The sequence below is a fragment of the Catharus ustulatus genome, chromosome 10, assembly GCF_009819885.2.
Source record: "Catharus ustulatus isolate bCatUst1 chromosome 10, bCatUst1.pri.v2, whole genome shotgun sequence".
NCBI classification, from domain to species: Eukaryota; Metazoa; Chordata; class Aves; order Passeriformes; family Turdidae; genus Catharus; species Catharus ustulatus.
In genome coordinates this window covers 7,116,864-7,134,408 of record NC_046230.1, presented here as the reverse complement: position 1 = coordinate 7,134,408, position 17,545 = coordinate 7,116,864, and the positions used below count along the sequence as shown (strand labels likewise).

Below are 17,545 nucleotides of genomic sequence, written 5' to 3'. Positions count from 1 at the left end.
TATCTGTTCCTCATGGCTTATGGTTAGTCTGCTTGGATTTAAACTGAGGATCTGAGAGTGTGATAGGAGCACATACTGAGCTTTCAGAGACTTGGGGTATTTTGAGGCTCCAGCTAGTTCACTTGGGCAGGGCCATTACTTTGTTCTTAGCCTAGGAAGGGAGCAGCAGTAGTGCACCTCTGGGGATGTGCTAATCCTGAGAATAATAAAGAAATTGTGACCTTTGATATTTTCATTCTGTGCTTGAGCAAAGTCCCTCTCTATGGAGCACATTTTGGGAGTCTGACCCTGAAAGGAGGTTCAGGTGCATTGTCATCTTGCTTTCAAAAATTACGACACAACATAAAGAAAACAAAATACTGTTTTTTTGTTGTTGAAAAGTAATGTCAAGCATGTCAGAGATGACCTAAGTTGTTTGAAGTAAAGATGGTGGCACATCAAAGTCTATGAAAGAGAGAAACATTGCCATCCCAACCTCATGTGTTGCTGTGTATTAGTGTTACATCTGGTTTGCGCCAGCACCTAACTATCCCTGCACTTCAGCTCCATCAGTCTCTGATGCTGTCAACATCTGGGTAGCACTTGCTGTGATACTCTCACCTCTAAGTGTACTGGTCATTCACTAGATATTTATAGAGTCCTTTGGTTTTGATGTTGCAAGATAAAAAGGCTGGGTTTTCTATCATCTTTTGTATTCAAAGGCAAATAATACATTGAAGCTGGTGATTATTTAAAATATTGTCACATCAGGAAGTTCCTTTGTACTTTGGTCAGTGTTGACGTAACTGTTTCTAGTAGTCTAGAAAACCTTTCACATAGTTCAGTGCTGGCTTGTTTAGACTAAGATGCAGTGCTGTAAGTGCAGTGATCATCTACCAAAGATGTGAGAATGTGCCCAGGAAGGATTTGTTACAACATGTGCAGTATCTTATCCTTTGAGTTTAAATAGAACAAGATGTATTAAACAAGCATGAGCATGAGACCTGGAATATGTCTTCGTTGTTTTTAAATTTTTTAGCATTCACATTAGAGTTATTTAAAACAAAGTGTGTGGGTGGAGAGAAGAAAGAGAGGCTCACCTGTGCGATCTCTTGGTAGCAGTCACTGAAGCGTGGACAGGGAAAGAGAGGAACATTCAACAGCAGTTTTTGAAAGTGATGGAGAAAAACGTGGAAGGGACTAAGGCTAAGTATTTGTCAGAATTTACAAGATGAAACAGGGACTGAAAGTAGATCTCACGGGCAGGGTGTATGAAGGAAACCATCAGAAATTGCTTCAAGGTCCTCCTCCTGTGAGGAGTCAGCAGTGAGGTGGTAGCAGAATTTCCCTCACCTCAGTGAGCTGCAGTGGGATGGAAGTGCATGAGGCTACTGTTAATTCATGTCTAGGGATACATTGGGCTTTCAGTTCATAATTACCTCCAGCATTGATAATTGGCTTGCATTTCCTTCTCTTAGACCCAGTAACAAGAGTCAATAGTTTTTTTTCACTTGAATACACCTCTGTCTAGCAATGGTGAGTAATAGTGCAAGGGAAGAAAAAATCCATATGTTTTAGTTCATGACAGTTTGACTGCTGGAAAAAGACACCAAAGGGAAATTCAAAGTGAAATGTCTCAACACTCCGGGGACATGAGAGTGACTGATGAGTTTGCTTTTACTGCTTTGCTCCATCCACATCCCGCTAATAGAGGACATGGCAGCAGGAAGTCTTTGGGAATGCAGAAGCCAACCCCCTCTCTTTACTCTCTTTATTTTTAGATTTTGTTTTCCCTGTGGTAAGATCTTTGGAACCTGGGTGAGCAGTGCCCAGAGTGAGACAGAAATGTGACTCAGTAGTGCCTGGTGTGCAGTCATTCAGGAGGAGAGCACAAACTGTTGCTCTCACTGTAGCTGGAGGTCAGGGATGTAATTCAAGTGTGTGTAGTTCTGACATCATGTTTTCCTCTGCACATAGATGAAGATAGTGAATTGATGCAGAACTGTTTTTAACTATTGGAAGAAGTGGAAAAACCATTGGCTAAACCTGGCATCTAAATTTAGACTTCTGAATTAGCAATGCAGGAAGCAGTAGTGTAGCAAACAGCTCAGTTCCTCCGGAGCACTGCTGGCTGGCATGATAGAAAATCTGGGCACTTAACAGATGCAGGCATCTCTTTACACCTCCTGGGAAAAATGTGTGTGGGATGCTTCCTCTGGATAATCCTTAAGCCGAGACTAAACTGGCAGTTTAACTTTCGTCTGAATTCCCAGTGAATGGGTTTTTACAAGGGATTTTTTTTTTACATGTAATTTTTTTAGGTCTGAATATTTGCTTACAGTGGGGTTTGCTTCCACAGCTGTTCTGCATTTGGTTTCCTTAGTGGTAAGGAATGTGGTGTGCTGAAATCAAAGCTGAGCCTAATAGTCTATTGTAGAAATAGGATTGTAAGGAAAACTTCAAGTGGTGACTTTATTACAGCAAAGATGTGTGGGTTGATGGTCTTGGTAGAATTCAGTTCAGTCTCATGGTATAAGAAGAAATTTCATTACATGTAATAATTAGCTTTTGAAATAAAGAGGATTATCTTTCATTTTAATCACCCAGCCTTAATAGCAGGGAAGAAAATACATTTTATAAGAGCATCAGCTCTGTTCTCAGTGTTTTCTGAAATGACATTTTAATGGAATTTTATATTTATGGGACTGATACTTGAAACTTGTCGTTCTTGTGGGTTTTTACCTGTTTCCCCCTGTATATTAACCAGTTGTATTTTTAAAGACTGTAAGCTTCTGTCCCACTTGTCTTGCCAAAAAATTTTCCACAAACAATTCCTTGTGAGGAGAATTATTACTTCTATTGGTAATTTTTAATGTGCAGCTCTTTAATATTCAGCCACATTTCTCCTGTTAACACAAAGCACTGTATATATGTGCTTCGTATCCAGTATGTGAATAGCTTGTAAATAAATTACAGAAGTAGGTTTAAATTCATTAGTACTTAGCAAAACTAATGGATGGTAATCAGTGTAATGGCTGATGATAGATTGTGCTGTGCCAGCAGGGGAACTGGCTCCCAGAAGGAGTCACCAGCTCAGGAATGACTAGAGACTGGCTGGTGAACGTGTTCTTCTCCAGATGCTTTTTTAATTCCTTCAATTAACTTGATTAAGCAGCTTAGCTTAAGTAAGCAGAATTTGTGACTTGGAAGTTCTCCCATGTAGTCTTTTCCCACTGCCTTAGGAATTAGTTCCTTTAATATTGTGTGTGTGTGAAGCAGGCAGCTGTGGTCGCTCCCGTCTTGCGCTGACACGAGAGGTGTGTGCTTAGTATGAGGGGCACACACAGGGGTGGCGTTTCCCCTCTCTGCAGTTGGTTTTGGCAGAAGCCATAAATCACAGTGATTTCTGCACAGTGCAATTGAATGGAGCCTGACTGCTTTATTTTTTTACTGGTGTTGGGAGTTCCCTACTGCTTAGATTGCTCTGAATCCTCCATCAGGAGAGACAAGCACACTCTTCTCTGTGCCCTGTGGTTCCCAAGCAAGGGACTTGCATTTCCTAATTGTACCGCCAGTGTCCCTCCCAGGTAACCTGGTGCATTCTGTTTTCTACCCGATGTTTTATCTTCTCAGCATGTGTCATTAGAGAATAGGAAAAGGGATGTTAAATAGGGAGTCAGATGGTAGCACAGAGTTCCTGTCTCTCTGCTTTCCTTGAAGACATCCCCATCTTTTCCAGCAAGGATGGTGGTTATGTTGCAGTTTCCTATATTTTTTAGAGCACAGAAAAGTGGCCTCAGCTGGAACAAATTTCTCCTATCCCTTGTGGTACTGGGGAACCCACCCATCAGTAACTACTGCAGCACAAACAGTACTGACTGCTGAATATTGTGGCAGCCTGGAGCTCGGCAAGGCTCAGCTCTTGTGTTTGCAGTTACTGGCTCAACAAATTGTTTTCCAAATTGTAAGTCATCCATTCTGGTCCTGGCTTGCAGTTTTTTGTGTAAATATAAGTTATTTCTGCAGTATCAGAAGTAGCAATGTCTTATATGGATTGTCATTAAATCCATGCAGTAATTTCAGAAATTTAGATCTCTGTTTACAGGTGGGTTTTTTTTTCCCTTAGGAGAGTTTCACAGCCTGACACTACTTATACTTTTTCTGCTCCCCTTAATTATGCTCTGTTACTGAGATGATAATATATTCTGATAATTGCTCATGAGTCTGCTACCTAATGAAAGGTGAAGGTTGAGTGTGCTTCCATATGCTTCTCTTTCAAGCAGTGCCAGATGGGGAAGTAAATATCTTAAAAGGATGCAAAAAGGGTAAAATTTTAAGCCAAATGTGGCTTTCCAATATTAAGGAAAGTGACAATAGGATGCACAGGAAGAGGAGGGAAAGGGTTGAAAAGGAAAGGGGAACTAGAGAGACACTGATTGTAACAGAAAGCGGTTAGCCATACATGTGATGGAGATGGTATGTGGGGCAATTGAAAATGCTTTTGTTTTTCATTCCTTCATTCACTGTGGAGGAAGACCTCTGCTCATTCTTCAGCTGGTTAGAAGTGTAATAGACTTGAGTTTTAACGCTCCATTAAACTTTCATACTGTGTAAATGACTTTCTTCAAACTTGCCTCTGTTTTTGATCTCTTGACTGTGAATTGTGACAGAGTTCCTGCTAAATATGAAAATGCACAACTGCTCTTGATCCCATGATTCTTGTAGCAATTTCTGTGTCCACACAGCACTTCAGGGAACAGTTTATCTGTTCAAAGAATGGTTGGAATTTAAACCCCCTCAGATTTCCAGTATCCTTAGATATTTTTTTCCTTAACCTGTTGGCCAGATGGTTTGCTTTCCTCCTCTGAAACTATTTGTAGTGTTTGTGTAGTATCCTAGATGCTTATACATTCAACAGTGGTATGGTTTGTAAGTGTCTAAGTTTTTTGTAGCAGGAGATGATAATTTGTTTGAGAAATGCAAGTTTGCATTTAGGCTCAAGTGAACATCTTGGTTAATTCATATGGTTCTGGAAGGATCTTTGTATAAATCTACTTCATGTTATGCTACTTCTGCTGCTCTTGAGGATATAGTAAACAAAAACAAGTTTAACTCTGAAGTTGAAAAAAGAATAATTTTCCCAGTATTTCTTCAGGAATGCAGGTTATACTGAGTGTTACAGCTTTTGTAACTCAGTGGGAATATGATGTGTTTTCCTGGAGGTAGTCCTTTACTTTTAAAGATACATTACTGTTCTAAATGTTAGTTTCATTCTTTATCATGCTGGAAATCAAGATGATCTATATCCCAATACAATCTAGGGTTTTGTTTTTCCAGAATTAAAAGCACTTTGTTTTCAGTATATTCCACCTGTTGCTGAAGCTTAACTTGTAATTACTGATGTGCTTTCTCTTTGTCTAAAGTACTGCTGATCCAAATTTAGACTGAACACATTTTTCTCCAGGGCAGAACAGGTCCCTGCCTGAGCTATTGGAGAACGAGAGTCTGGCAGATTTAGATCATGTCTGGAGGATTGTCTGCAATGATATCAAATATAGGGGAGCTGTACAAAGATTAATTGGAATATACTATTTTTTTTAATATAGCTTTTGCAAGGCTTCCAGAACACAATGTTACTTATTTTACTTCAGCAGCAGTACACCTAAAGATTAAGTGCTAGTATATTTTTATTCCCATCAAAACTTGCATCCTGATACAGTTTTCTTCCCAAAAACTTTCAATCTTATTTTCTCCCTTTTCATCTAATGCATTAAAGAAGGAAATATGCTTAGTAATTAATGGTTACAAATGAAATGCTGCTTAAAAGAAAATTCCCTGCAGAAGACTGCTTAGTAGGGGGAACTGGAGTGTAAAGTTACTTTGAGAAATACAGGCCTTGTGCTTGAGCTTATAGATCAGTTTGTGTTAAGAATTGTCCTGTAGGCAGGCACAAAGCTGATTTATTTTTATCCATACCTCTACTAGGAAGTCTAGTGTGGATTTTTTCAAGTACTTTCTTGTGGTCAAAAATACCTGGAATTGTTGGCACTTGCAGTATGAATTTCTTTGAGGGGTATACATTGTTAGGTCAGTAATAGAGAGATGTAAATGCTACTCAAAGTAGCAACTTCTTTCACCATGGGTTTTCCTAGTTGGGGCCCTCTCTGATTTTAACACTGCCAAGTCTGGTATAGTTGTTCTTCACAGAACAGTATTGATTTGAAAAAGCAGCCTTTCTGCTTAATCTGGCTCTAGGACAATGAAAGAGCCAGCAAGAAAAATTGCATTCCACACAGCCAGCAGGGCTTCACTGAGGGCAAACTATACTTGGCAAATTCAGTCACCTTCTATGGTGAGATTATGGTATTGGTGGATCAGGGAAAAGCAACTGATATAATCTACCTGGATTTATGCAAAGCATCTAACACTGTCCCACAGGACATCTTTGTTTCTATGCTGGGGAGACATGGATTTGATTGAAGAATCACTCTGTGGATAAGGAGTTGGTTAGAGCAGGATGCCCAGAGATTGTGTGGCTAACCCATCCCTGGAAGTGTTCCAGGCTGTGTTGGGTGGAGCTTGGTCTAAGGACAGGTGTCCCTGACGGTGGCAGGGACGTTGGAACCAAATCTTAAAGTCACTGAACATCCTCATTGGAAGGGACCAACCCAGGATCCTTAAGCCCAACTCCTGGCCCTGCAAAGGACACTCCAAGAGTGACACTGCCTGTCTGAGAGCATTGACCAGGCTTGGTGCTGTGACCTTCCTTGGGGAGCCTGTTCTAGTGCCCAACCACCCTCTGGGTGAAACTGTTTTCCTGATATCCAACCTAAACCTCCCCTTACTCAGCTTTATGCCATTAACCCTTCCAAACCATTCTGTGATTCACCACTGTGAAACCCATTCTGGGTTCTCACCAAGGTGTCCTTTGAGTCTTCAGGAGTTAGACTTTTGACATGGGGATATAACTATCTGTGAATCTGTAACTCCTTAAAGCCTTGTGCCTTTTCCCAGCCTCTCCTGTGTTACCAAGTGCCCTATTTCCTAAATGAAAAAAAGACACAAAAATACTACTTGGTAAAATGGGAAAACTTTTATAAGCCTGAGGAAAATCAGTTTTGTTGCTTGGAGCTTAGGCAGTTCATTTCTATATTACTTTCTCCATCATCTCCACTTATCTGTGCAATTGTTGTCTACTGACAGATGGGTTTTAGTAGTGACTGGTGTTTAAAACAGATGAAATTCATTGCTGTTGCTTAAAAAATGAGGCATTTTACAAAAACATTTATTTGTTGAACAGGAAGTTGTTTTGTCGTTTTGTCTTTTTGTCAGCACTCCAAAGAAACTTGATTTGTTGCCTCACCTGGGAAATACAGAATCGTCTGGGCAATCTGATTTTGTCATGATGTTTCCTTAACATATGTGAAGTGTGTTTACTTAATTTCTCTTTAGAAGAAGGAACTGTGGGACTGATGAAGCATTGCTTCCTGGTTTTGTGTCTTGTGGCTGACTTGACATGAAATCTTCAGGACACTTTGCCTGCACTTACAGCTTTGATGTGAGTTCATTCCCATCAGGGTTTCTTGGCAAGATGTGGCCTCATAGCCCAGCCTGGTGTTCTGTGTGCTCACTTCCAGGATGTCTGTCCTGTAGGAATAGTTATTCCTGAGCCTGCTGCTGCTCTGTCAGATTTGGCTGAGGGTGGCTATTGACTGAAGTAGCTGAGGGGGAAGGATTAGGAGGGGTGCAGATGGTGTGATTGTGTAAGTCTAGTTTCCTATTAAACAAAAGAATACGCTTTTGTTCAGCATCAAACTTGTTCTCATGCATTCATCTCCTGCGTGTTTGTGCAAGAACAATGGCTGGGTTCCCTCCAGCCTTGCCCTCCCCCTCTCACTGTGCAGCCCTGAGTGGGGGGAATGGGCTTGACCCCTGAGTGCATTTGTGTCCACCCTTGGTTTGTCCAAGACAGCCTTTTGGAACGTCTCTTCTACATCAATCGGTTCAGTTCACAGGGGAAAGAACATCTTCAGCTCTTGTCTGCTATGTTTGGCCAGAGGCAGGGTGTCTTTGTGTCACTAGACTTTTGCAGCACTGCTGGAAGTATCAAAGTCATCCAGGTCACATCAGAAACTGCCTCTGATGGGCTGCTTCAGCTGAGCACATCTCACAGGTATTGTCTGTAACTGCTGCTTCAATCCAAGTGGGAATTAAACTAAGTAATACTTGGATGCAAAAGAGGATCAAGACAGAAGTTTCCTGGTCATTCCAGAAGCATTGCAAATTTTAAGCTGTTGAGAGTATCTTTTTTGTAAATGATACTGAGACAATGCCCTAGAGTTATCCACTGGAAAATATACAGACAGACACTGTGAGAGTGGAACCATCTCTTTTGTAGTCTGGCAAATCTGCAGTATCCTTGTGATGTTGTAGATGCCCACACAGCAACTAGTGAGCATTCCTCCTTATCCCCATCCTCACCATGGTGCTGCCCCAGGAAACTAGTTCCAGACGGAAACTCCCTTGTGATGTACAAAGACTCACCAAACTTGGGGAACACTGACACAAAGACTGAAGGGACCAAATTTGAACTCCAATGTGATATTTGTTTCTGCAGTTGCAGTTCTGGTGAACAACTCTGTCAAACCATAGGAGCTCTCATCTGTCTGGTTGTCACTTTCTACATCTGCAGGCCTTTCCTCAGTCTGCTCAGGGATCACCTCTGGCACATTCTCTGGGATTTGCAACTGGCTAGACTGAGGAATGATGCTTTCCAGGAGTATTTCTCTAATTTATGGGTTTTTAACTTATTTTATTTTAGAAACCAACTGACTCCACTACACATTACAGCAAAAGGAACTGCAGCAAAAGGAAGGCAGTGGAATGTATTCAGTGACATTTTGAGACCATCACTTAATGGATGTTCTGATTTTGAAACTGAAGCTGTGGGGCTATTGATCCTCTACAAAACTGTAGAGCTAAAATGTAAAATGAATTGTCTAAGAAGAAAAGAGTTAGACTGGTGAAAAGTAGTAATGACTGGTGAGAAATTGCAATATCAAAATTTAATTATTCCTTGGGCTTTAAATCTCACGTGTGACACCTATTGGTGTTACTTACTTGGTGAAGCATGGTGAGTAGAAATATAAAATGGCAAATGATCCTGTAAAATGCAAAGTGGAACTGAAAACATTATTTTAAATTTAGTATTAAGCCTTTTTCATGTGTTAATTTGCTCTTTTAATATAACCCTGCCACTTGAATATTAAAAATCAGCTGTTTGGGAAAGACGGGAAGGTATTCACTGTGACAGAAGGGTGGCTGAAGGGTGAATGATGAATGATTTTGGAGAGAGAGGAAGATGTAAGCAGAAGCTCATGCCTGTGCTGAATTCAGACATGAAGTTCAGCTGTGCCCCTTTAGGGCAGCTTGAAGTGACTGGAAATTTGCTCCATGGTTTGGACTGCTGCCTGAACGGATGGTTCTGTCTTTAAGATTTTAATTTTTTTTTCTCTCTTGCCAGAGCAAGTATTTACATAACTGTCTGATATTCTAGATCAGAAGGCTTATTGACCTGAAAATAACCTGGCAAAATAAAACACTAGATTTTACTTACTTTAGTTTTCTGAGGCAGATCCATTTCAAGGTCATTTGAATGCAGATGGCTGAAGACAAAAGGGAAGAATGACTAGGAAGAGGTGGTAAAAAGGATGTAGCAGCTTGAACATCTGTACCCTTAGGGTAATTGTGAGATTGCATGGGTATTCCTGTTATATACCCCAGAAAGAAAAGTGCGGTTTCCTTTCAGGAACTTTAGAACTGAAATATTGCTAGTTTAAAAAATACTTCCATAGTAAAAAAGGTAATTTTTCTTGTATTGTGTTACTATATTTGTTTTTCAAATTGCATTGCTATATTCTGAGAAGTGATTACACAGAAGAACTGTTTACAGACTTTAAGTATTTTCAGTTCATGTTTCTTCAGAATAGAAATGTCTTCATCTAAAACCAACTTTCAGCATGAAAGGGGAGAATTACAGAAACACATGCGGAGAGAGGAAGGCACAAAACCAACCCAAAACCTCAAGTCAGCTCAGTTCCAAAATACAGTACATGGAAGTATTTAAAAATATACAGTCCACTGTATTCATTGCTTCTCAGGATTCTTTCTGCATTCTTCATCGTATGACTAAACTGCTTTTGAGTTGGATGGTACAGATGGTATGGTATTTCAGATTATTCTAATTCCAGGCAGCTAAACACACAGTCTTTTTTTAATAACAAGCTTATCCTGAATTTTGAAACAATTGCATTTTTGTAACATTGCAGAACAAGTTACTCTTTACGGAGGAATGTCCTTGGGATTTTCAGGATTTGCATTCCTTTCAGGAATCGAAGAAGTCATGACTTACTGCTGCATTGTACATCCCACATACTAAATGTGACTTGCTAAGTGTGCATGCAGCATCAAATTTTGTCTGTAGCACAGGATAGCTTAGAAGAGCCAAGCATTTTTGTCTGGTTGCATTCTTATTGCATATTCCCAGTTTGACAAAGGAAGCCAACATTGCTGATTTATTGCCCATTTTGAACAATGTTGGATACCAGGATCTATAGTTGAATCCAAGCTACCCGGTCTATTTAAGTGCCAAAAATGTGCTTAATTCATTGTCTCCCTCAAAGCACTGTTGTCAGGGTTATGTAGCTGTTTGCACACTGGGGACAAAGTTGATAGACACTGGGCCTTGTGCCTTCACATTGTCCGGGTGGGGGTAAAAGTCCTTGTCCTTGAAACATATATCGATTTGCCCAGCACAGCACATCATGTGGTTTTCTTCTTTCGATTCCTTCTATAGGGACTTCAGGACTGGAGTTAGATTCAGAGTGTTCAGACACTGTATCTGTTCTGTTCAGGTATCTGGGGAACCAGCCGTTCTGGTGCCCACAGAGGAGTGGCCTTGGTTCAGAGCCTCCTGCTGCCTCTCTTGGCATTCAGGAGTCCTTGCTGGCTGGTGACAAAGCCCTCAGTGGCAGGGGAGGTGGCACTGAGGTCTGACTGCAGGGAAAAAAACAACAATGAGGACCAATAGCAGAAAGAGTGGGAACTGCTGTGTAGATATTGGCAATGCTGTTGGATAGAGACATCTCCTTCCCTGCTCTTTCTGATAACCACTTTCACTGGTCAGTGTCATTAGCTGGGACTCACCTTCTGTTTCTCACTCTTTGGGTAAGTGTTATTTTTGGAGGATTAACCTGAGTCTTAGCGTGTTCCTGATGTAGTTTTGAACTGCATTTGTGTTGTCATTTCTTATGCATGTTAAACAAGCTCCCTGCATGTCTAGCTTGTGATCCAGAGAGAAATACAACTATAAATGCTGAAAGCTGACTTTACTGAAAACATATTTCTTTTACCAACTTTGTTCTACTGATGCCAACATACCAAACTTAAGAAATGCGCCCTATTTAATTGCAGCAAAGTGATGCCCCAGCAAGCCTTTATGTAGTAATTGTCGTTTGTGCTTTTATTGTGAATGATTTCCCCAGACGTTTTAGTAGTCTGAATGAAGACACTGCTAAGTGACGTTGACACTCTTTTCCTGTTTGGAGTTGTATTGTTCCTGTACAGTACATTTACTCTAATCATTGTACCCTGACAAAGCTCAGCATGAATGGGAAATTGGGAGACAGAAATTATTTAGGCTGCAAAAACTAACAGTAGTCTCACACAGGGATAAGTGGTTAAATTTAGTATTAGTCACTAAACCTGTGTACTGGAGAGGTCATATATTAAGCCAGTTTGAAATATTTTATTGTTTTTTAACTCCTGTAGTAGTTTGAAATTACTGGAAGAGCTAAGATTTGGGAAAGCTTTCAAAGCAAAACTAGACAGTGAAAATTGATGTTCTTTCTATTTCTGAATATTTGTGAATCTGGTGAAAAGATTTAACTAAGGAAATTTACATTTCTCTACAAGGTGTAAGATTGCAAAAAGAGCAGTCAAATGACACTGTGCTTTGACAAGTTTTTATTAACTCAGGAGACGGTAAGAAGGTTTTACAACCAAATATTTCTGTAAGTGGGTTGAACACTAACGAGTCTGACAGGAATAATCTTTTGTCCCTAGCCCACAGCTTTTGGTAATGCTGTGTAGCGTATTCATCCAGTGCTGCAGACAGGAAGCCAGTCTGGGGTACCTTTGCCAGATGAATTGTTTGGCACTCCCCTCTGTGGGAATGTGCACGACTTTCCCACAGCTGCTGGTGCGAGGAGAAGCTGCTTGCAGATCCCCGTAGTAGTGGGGCAAGCATGGCTTTGAGGCTTCTGCGCTGCAAGTGTGAGTAGGGAGGATTTTATTGGTGGAGACAGACTGGGCCCTGGTGAGCTGTGTCCCTCCAACAGCAGCTCCTGACAGGGTGGAGGGCAAAGTGGTGCTTCCCTGCTGTTCCCTCCTCAACTGGGTTTCTGCCATCTGCTTGGTGTGAAAGGACAGGACACAGGCAAGGCAGTAGATGATCTGGCCTTTGAGACACCTTGCTCCTGCAAGCACCCAAGGGCATGTTGTGAGCTGCCAGGAGGACTTCATGGATGAGTTGCTCCCAGTGGAGCTCACATTGCTGCTGCCTGGGTTGGGAGGCAAGGCTGCTCCTCACATCAAGTCTTCATGTCAGCTACTACTCAGCTCCAGCAGCCAGAGCTGCCTAACTGTAAGATTTTTCCACTGTTGTTCCATACTATGTCCATACAAAACTATTTGGCAAAATATTCCACTATATACTTAATTTATGTGGTAATATTTGTGTGTGATGAAAGACTTAATATTGCAAGATACAGTTTCAAATCAAAGTACTTACTGAGAGCATCCCAGAATGCAGGCATGGTTGTGTGTATATTAAGGTGCTCATAATGATGCATTTTACTCCCCTGAATTACTGATCTATCTATTAGCAGCCTATTGATGTTAGTTTGGGCCACATGAGGAAGAATGTCTGTGGCTTGCCAAGTGAGTCAATTCAGTGTTTATAATTTCTTGGTGATTTGCCAGGCAAACATCTGTGCCAAGTTTAGTTTCTCATGTGATCAGGAAGTGATACAGCAGGATGCACTGAGGACTTCCCCGGCTGTCTCCCCTCAGCACCCTGACAGGAATGTGGCAATTGTCTTGTGCTTCAAGTAGAAATCTTCAAAGGCATGTAGAGTTAAATCTCAAATAGATATCATTGAAGTTCCCTTTGAAAGTCTGACGTTTTGCCTTTTCATTTCCTTTCAAGCGCAAATAATCACTTTTTAAAAGGAGCTACCCAATCTCTGAGCATGTGTCTTATGAAAGTTTGCTTAGAACATTTGCTCTTGTTCCTTCCCTGTGTGTGTATTAGTGTCACTATTTAATTTCTCCTGGGATTATAGGTGTAGAATAAAGAACTGAACTTGCTTTGCTGGGCCGAATTGGCATCCTAGCTTTGAAACAACCCATGAGTGCTTCTGCGCTATTGAAAATGGGAAGCATCAACTTAAATGTAACTGCTGTTTCAAGTTTTGGATTCCTCTTGGTTTGAGAAGGAGTAAGGGGGATCATTCAAGTTGACCTCACGTGGAGAGTTCCTGTGAATTGAGTCTTCCTGCAAATGTGATATGAGTGGGTTGGATACTTACGTATATGGTTTTATTTTCAAACATTAAAAGTAGTTGCAAAGAGTTGGTTCTTTTACACTGATGTGTGTGTGTATGCCCTTGTTGGAACCAGCCACCAGTATTTTCCTATAGTAACTAAACTGTCATATGGTTTTGAAAAATCACCTTTGTACTTTTTTCCTTTTTTTTTTAAAGAAGACTTTCATGTAACATAGGTGTGGTTTAATTTCTGTATTTAATACATGCAGAAAATACTTTGCATATTATTTGTCATTGGAAATAATAAAAGGACTTAACTCACTTCTCAAACTCAGTTGTATGGTAAATTTTATAGGATTTTTTCCCCTAAATTTCTTTTTGCTCCCTTTTATTGTGCATACATGTTTCTTATCTTCTTACAGAATTTGCCTTTGTAATGGGATAGTCTGTTGGGCTTGACTTACCAAGTGAAATATTGCAGGATGTTTTTTGCACGAACATTTCTGCCCATCTGCTGTTTGGTGTTTTATGACAGCCAACTGTCACTGGGCTCTTGAGCCTTTTGAGAGCGTGGAGATTTTTTGCTTCTTGAAGCATGTCGTCACTCTGTCAATAAATAGTGGGTTGGGTCTGCTATATTTGAACATTCCTGGACTTGGCACTGATTTTGCTAGAGGACAGAAGTATGTCTGCTGCTGCAGATACTCTATTTGATCTCATGTCAATCACCTATTTGAGTTTATAGGACTTTGTCTTCATTGTTACTCCTTTAGTGCTTTCAGAGGTTCTTGATTTATCTCTACACTCTACCTGAGCTCTAAAGTGTGAACAAATCTAACTTATATAGGCTCTAGAGAAGCTTCTCCTGGTGCTTTTTTACCTTGTTCGTCTGTGGAACCAGGGAAACAATACATTTAAATTGTGTGTTCCCCGTAATGTGTCTTACTGTGTTCCAGGCCAGCTGAATACTGAAGTACAGGAATTGTGGATTAGCCTGCTGTCCATTAGCATCAGGAGCATCCCCAGTTGCAGTAGCTACCCATTAGAAATGTCTGCCAAAGAAATGAAACTCTCATCCTTCATTTGTCCTTCCATGGCTCCTTTTCCTGATTCCCTCCTTTTTTAACTCCTTTATTTTTAAAAACCCAAAGTCTGGATGAATTGTTGATGTTTTTCTCCTTTTATGTAATGCCAGGGTAGGTTAAAAAGAAACATTTAAATTTTGCTGCGTTTGTTTTAATGAGGGCAGAGAAGCTGCAGTCTCTGCTACCAGGGCCCAGGACAGAGCATGTCTGGAAAGAAAAGATTCTGACCTAGTGTGTGCCTGAGACTGAACCAAAAGCACAAGTGAAAGTGAAGCTGCCGCTGCACATAAAGTTTATCACTGTTGTTGGGGAACAGCATCTGCCTGCTTTGGGCCTGCTGTGAACTTGGCCAGACAAAATAGGTGGAAGGGCAGGAGGTGAGGAATGTCTGCATCCTATCATGAATCGGAGGAAATGACTGTCTGCGCTCCGTGCGCTGGTGGGCTCCGCATCCTGCTGGCAGCCTGGCTAGTGCTGCAGGACACTGCACAGGGAGGAGTGAATTTAGCTCTGGTTTAAAATAGCTCCTAGGGATGAGAAGAAGCGCTTCAAAAATACACTGTGGGTTTTCTATTGGCTTTCTTAAACTAACTGGAAACTTTCTGCTTTCTTTCAGGAGCATATTTTACTCTGAAAACATTGCTGCTAAAAAGCTCCAAACAGGAGGAGTAAATCCAGTCAGCTTGTCAGGTCACTGGCTCAGTGTAACGGTGCTTTCATGAGGTGACATTGGGCCAAAGTCAACTTTCCTTTCTCCTTTGTAAACCTGCAGCCAAGCAATGGGCCAGAAAATCTCAGGGAGCATAAAGTCTGTGGATGTGAGGGAGCCCCCTTATAGACCCGTGAAACGAGAGCTGAGAGGCCCGGATTTCTGCAAGCCCGCACGCCTGGACATGCTGTTGGATATGCCCCCTGCCAAGCTGGAGGTCCAGTACAAACACGCCTGGAATAACGAAGATCGTTCGTTAAATATATTTGTAAAGGAAGACGACAAACTGACTTTTCACAGACACCCGGTGGCCCAGAGCACAGATTGCATCCGGGGCAAGGTGGGCTACACACGGGGCCTGCACGTGTGGCAGATCCACTGGCCCACGAGGCAGCGGGGGACTCACGCCGTGGTGGGCGTGTCCACGGCCGACGCGCCGCTGCACTCGGTGGGATACACGTCCTTGGTTGGTAGCAACAGTGAATCCTGGGGCTGGGATCTGGGGCGCAACAAACTCTACCACAACTGTAAAAACCAGCCCGGGGTCACGTACCCTGTCTTTTTGGAACCAGATGAGTCTTTTGTACTCCCAGACTCCTTACTGGTGGTTTTGGATATGGACGAAGGGACGCTTAGCTTCATGGTTGATGGACAATATCTTGGAGTGGCCTTCAGAGGACTAAAAGGGAAAAAACTTTACCCTATAGTCAGTGCAGTTTGGGGGCACTGTGAAATTACAATGAGATACATCAATGGACTTGACCGTAAGTCTTACTGCATTTCTTCATTATCCTCTCAATTATCCTTATGTAGGGGTTTTTCTTTCTCTTTTTGCTATGGACAGGGAGCAGATGGTTCAACTATGAGGAGACTGCACCCCATATTTACTGCCCACAGTGAATATATCTCTGTTGTGTCTTGTATTGATGGTATGAGTTGCACCAAAATACCTTCCTTTTTGACAGGCAGAGTGGCAAGAATTCTAGGTCCAAAGAAACTGAACAGGCTGAGAAAAAGATATTGAGAAACTTCCTCGATATATTTAACAGTGAAACTCTTGTTTACTGGAGGATATGTTTTAAATCTGTGGTTTCCAAATAGGATTTGTGGATCCTGTAAAAATTTCCTGTAGTAGTGGAAATTCTTACATGGTGTGCATAAACATACTTGAACATTGGCCAGACAACTTTCTTTCTGTAGTTCCTTCTCAAGACCCTCAGAAGCAGCTGTGGATCCCCAAGAATCTGGAAACTCAGGTCAAATACTGCTTTCAGCAGGTTTTTTGAAAGAGAGCTCTGTTCCTTAGTTCATTTCAGAAGGTACTCTTTCAGGATATTGTCAGAAATCCAGTTTTTGGATACACATGAGCTGTTTCTGGTCTAATAGGGTAATATCTAATGAAATTGTTACATAACAAGGAGAAGCATGTTGGTGCTGTGACCTCCAAGCAGTGGCTCAGCAGAAGGTGAGTTGCATAAGTGGGTCCTGTCCAGCTCTCCATGCACAGGAAATCATGGGCTCTGTGTGCACAGGAAGGTGTGGGCTCTGCCAGGTCTGTGCCCAGTTCACACACAGGAGCATGTACTGGCTCATAACTCCTCACTGAACTGAGCCAACCTACAGGTAGAGCCAGTAGGCTACTGGCACCCAAAACCAGGAGCCACATTTTCTGTTTGGATGATCTTTAGTCTGCCTATTCCTTCGTGGTAGGTCAATTCAAAGGATGTACTTTGGATAATACTTGTGTTTCCTTTGGGGGTGTCAATAGAGGTGTTAAAAGCAGGACGTCTGTTGCAGGGCAGTGCTCAGTAAGTGCTGATGGAGTCCAGGGAGCCTTGCTGGTGAGGGGCAGATCCCGTAAGAAGGGATGCTATCCACTGCTGGAAGCTGAGGGATAAAAGAATGGACAAGGTAGCAAGTGGAACTTGGTTCTTGTTTAAAACTTACTTGTGTTATCTGAGGTGTAGTAGGACCTAGAAATATAAACATACAGGAAAAAAATACATGACTGGGCAACTTTTTTGTGATATTTTGGGCTTTTTGAATGGAACTTTCAAGAAGGCAGTAAGAACAACACCTGCCTTTCAGTTAGTAATTTCTAGAAGAATTTACTACTCTTTTCTGTTAGGATGGTGTGGACTAAATTTTTTTCTGTCAAAAATTAA

General features: G+C 41.5%; 1 protein-coding gene across 5 annotated transcripts in view; it reads left to right on the top strand.

Annotated features, from left to right (window-relative positions):
- SPSB4 (splA/ryanodine receptor domain and SOCS box containing 4) overlaps nt 1-17,545 on the top strand; it is a 146,679-nt gene that overhangs the window by 76,728 nt on the left and 52,406 nt on the right. For all 5 annotated transcript variants that reach the window (XM_033069314.1, XM_033069313.1, XM_033069311.1 and 2 more), the window contains exon 2: nt 15,288-16,144. In XM_033069314.1, the coding sequence (XP_032925205.1) occupies nt 15,451-16,144 (694 nt within the window). In that variant the 5' untranslated portion in view covers nt 15,288-15,450. The remainder of the gene's footprint in view (nt 1-15,287; nt 16,145-17,545) is intronic.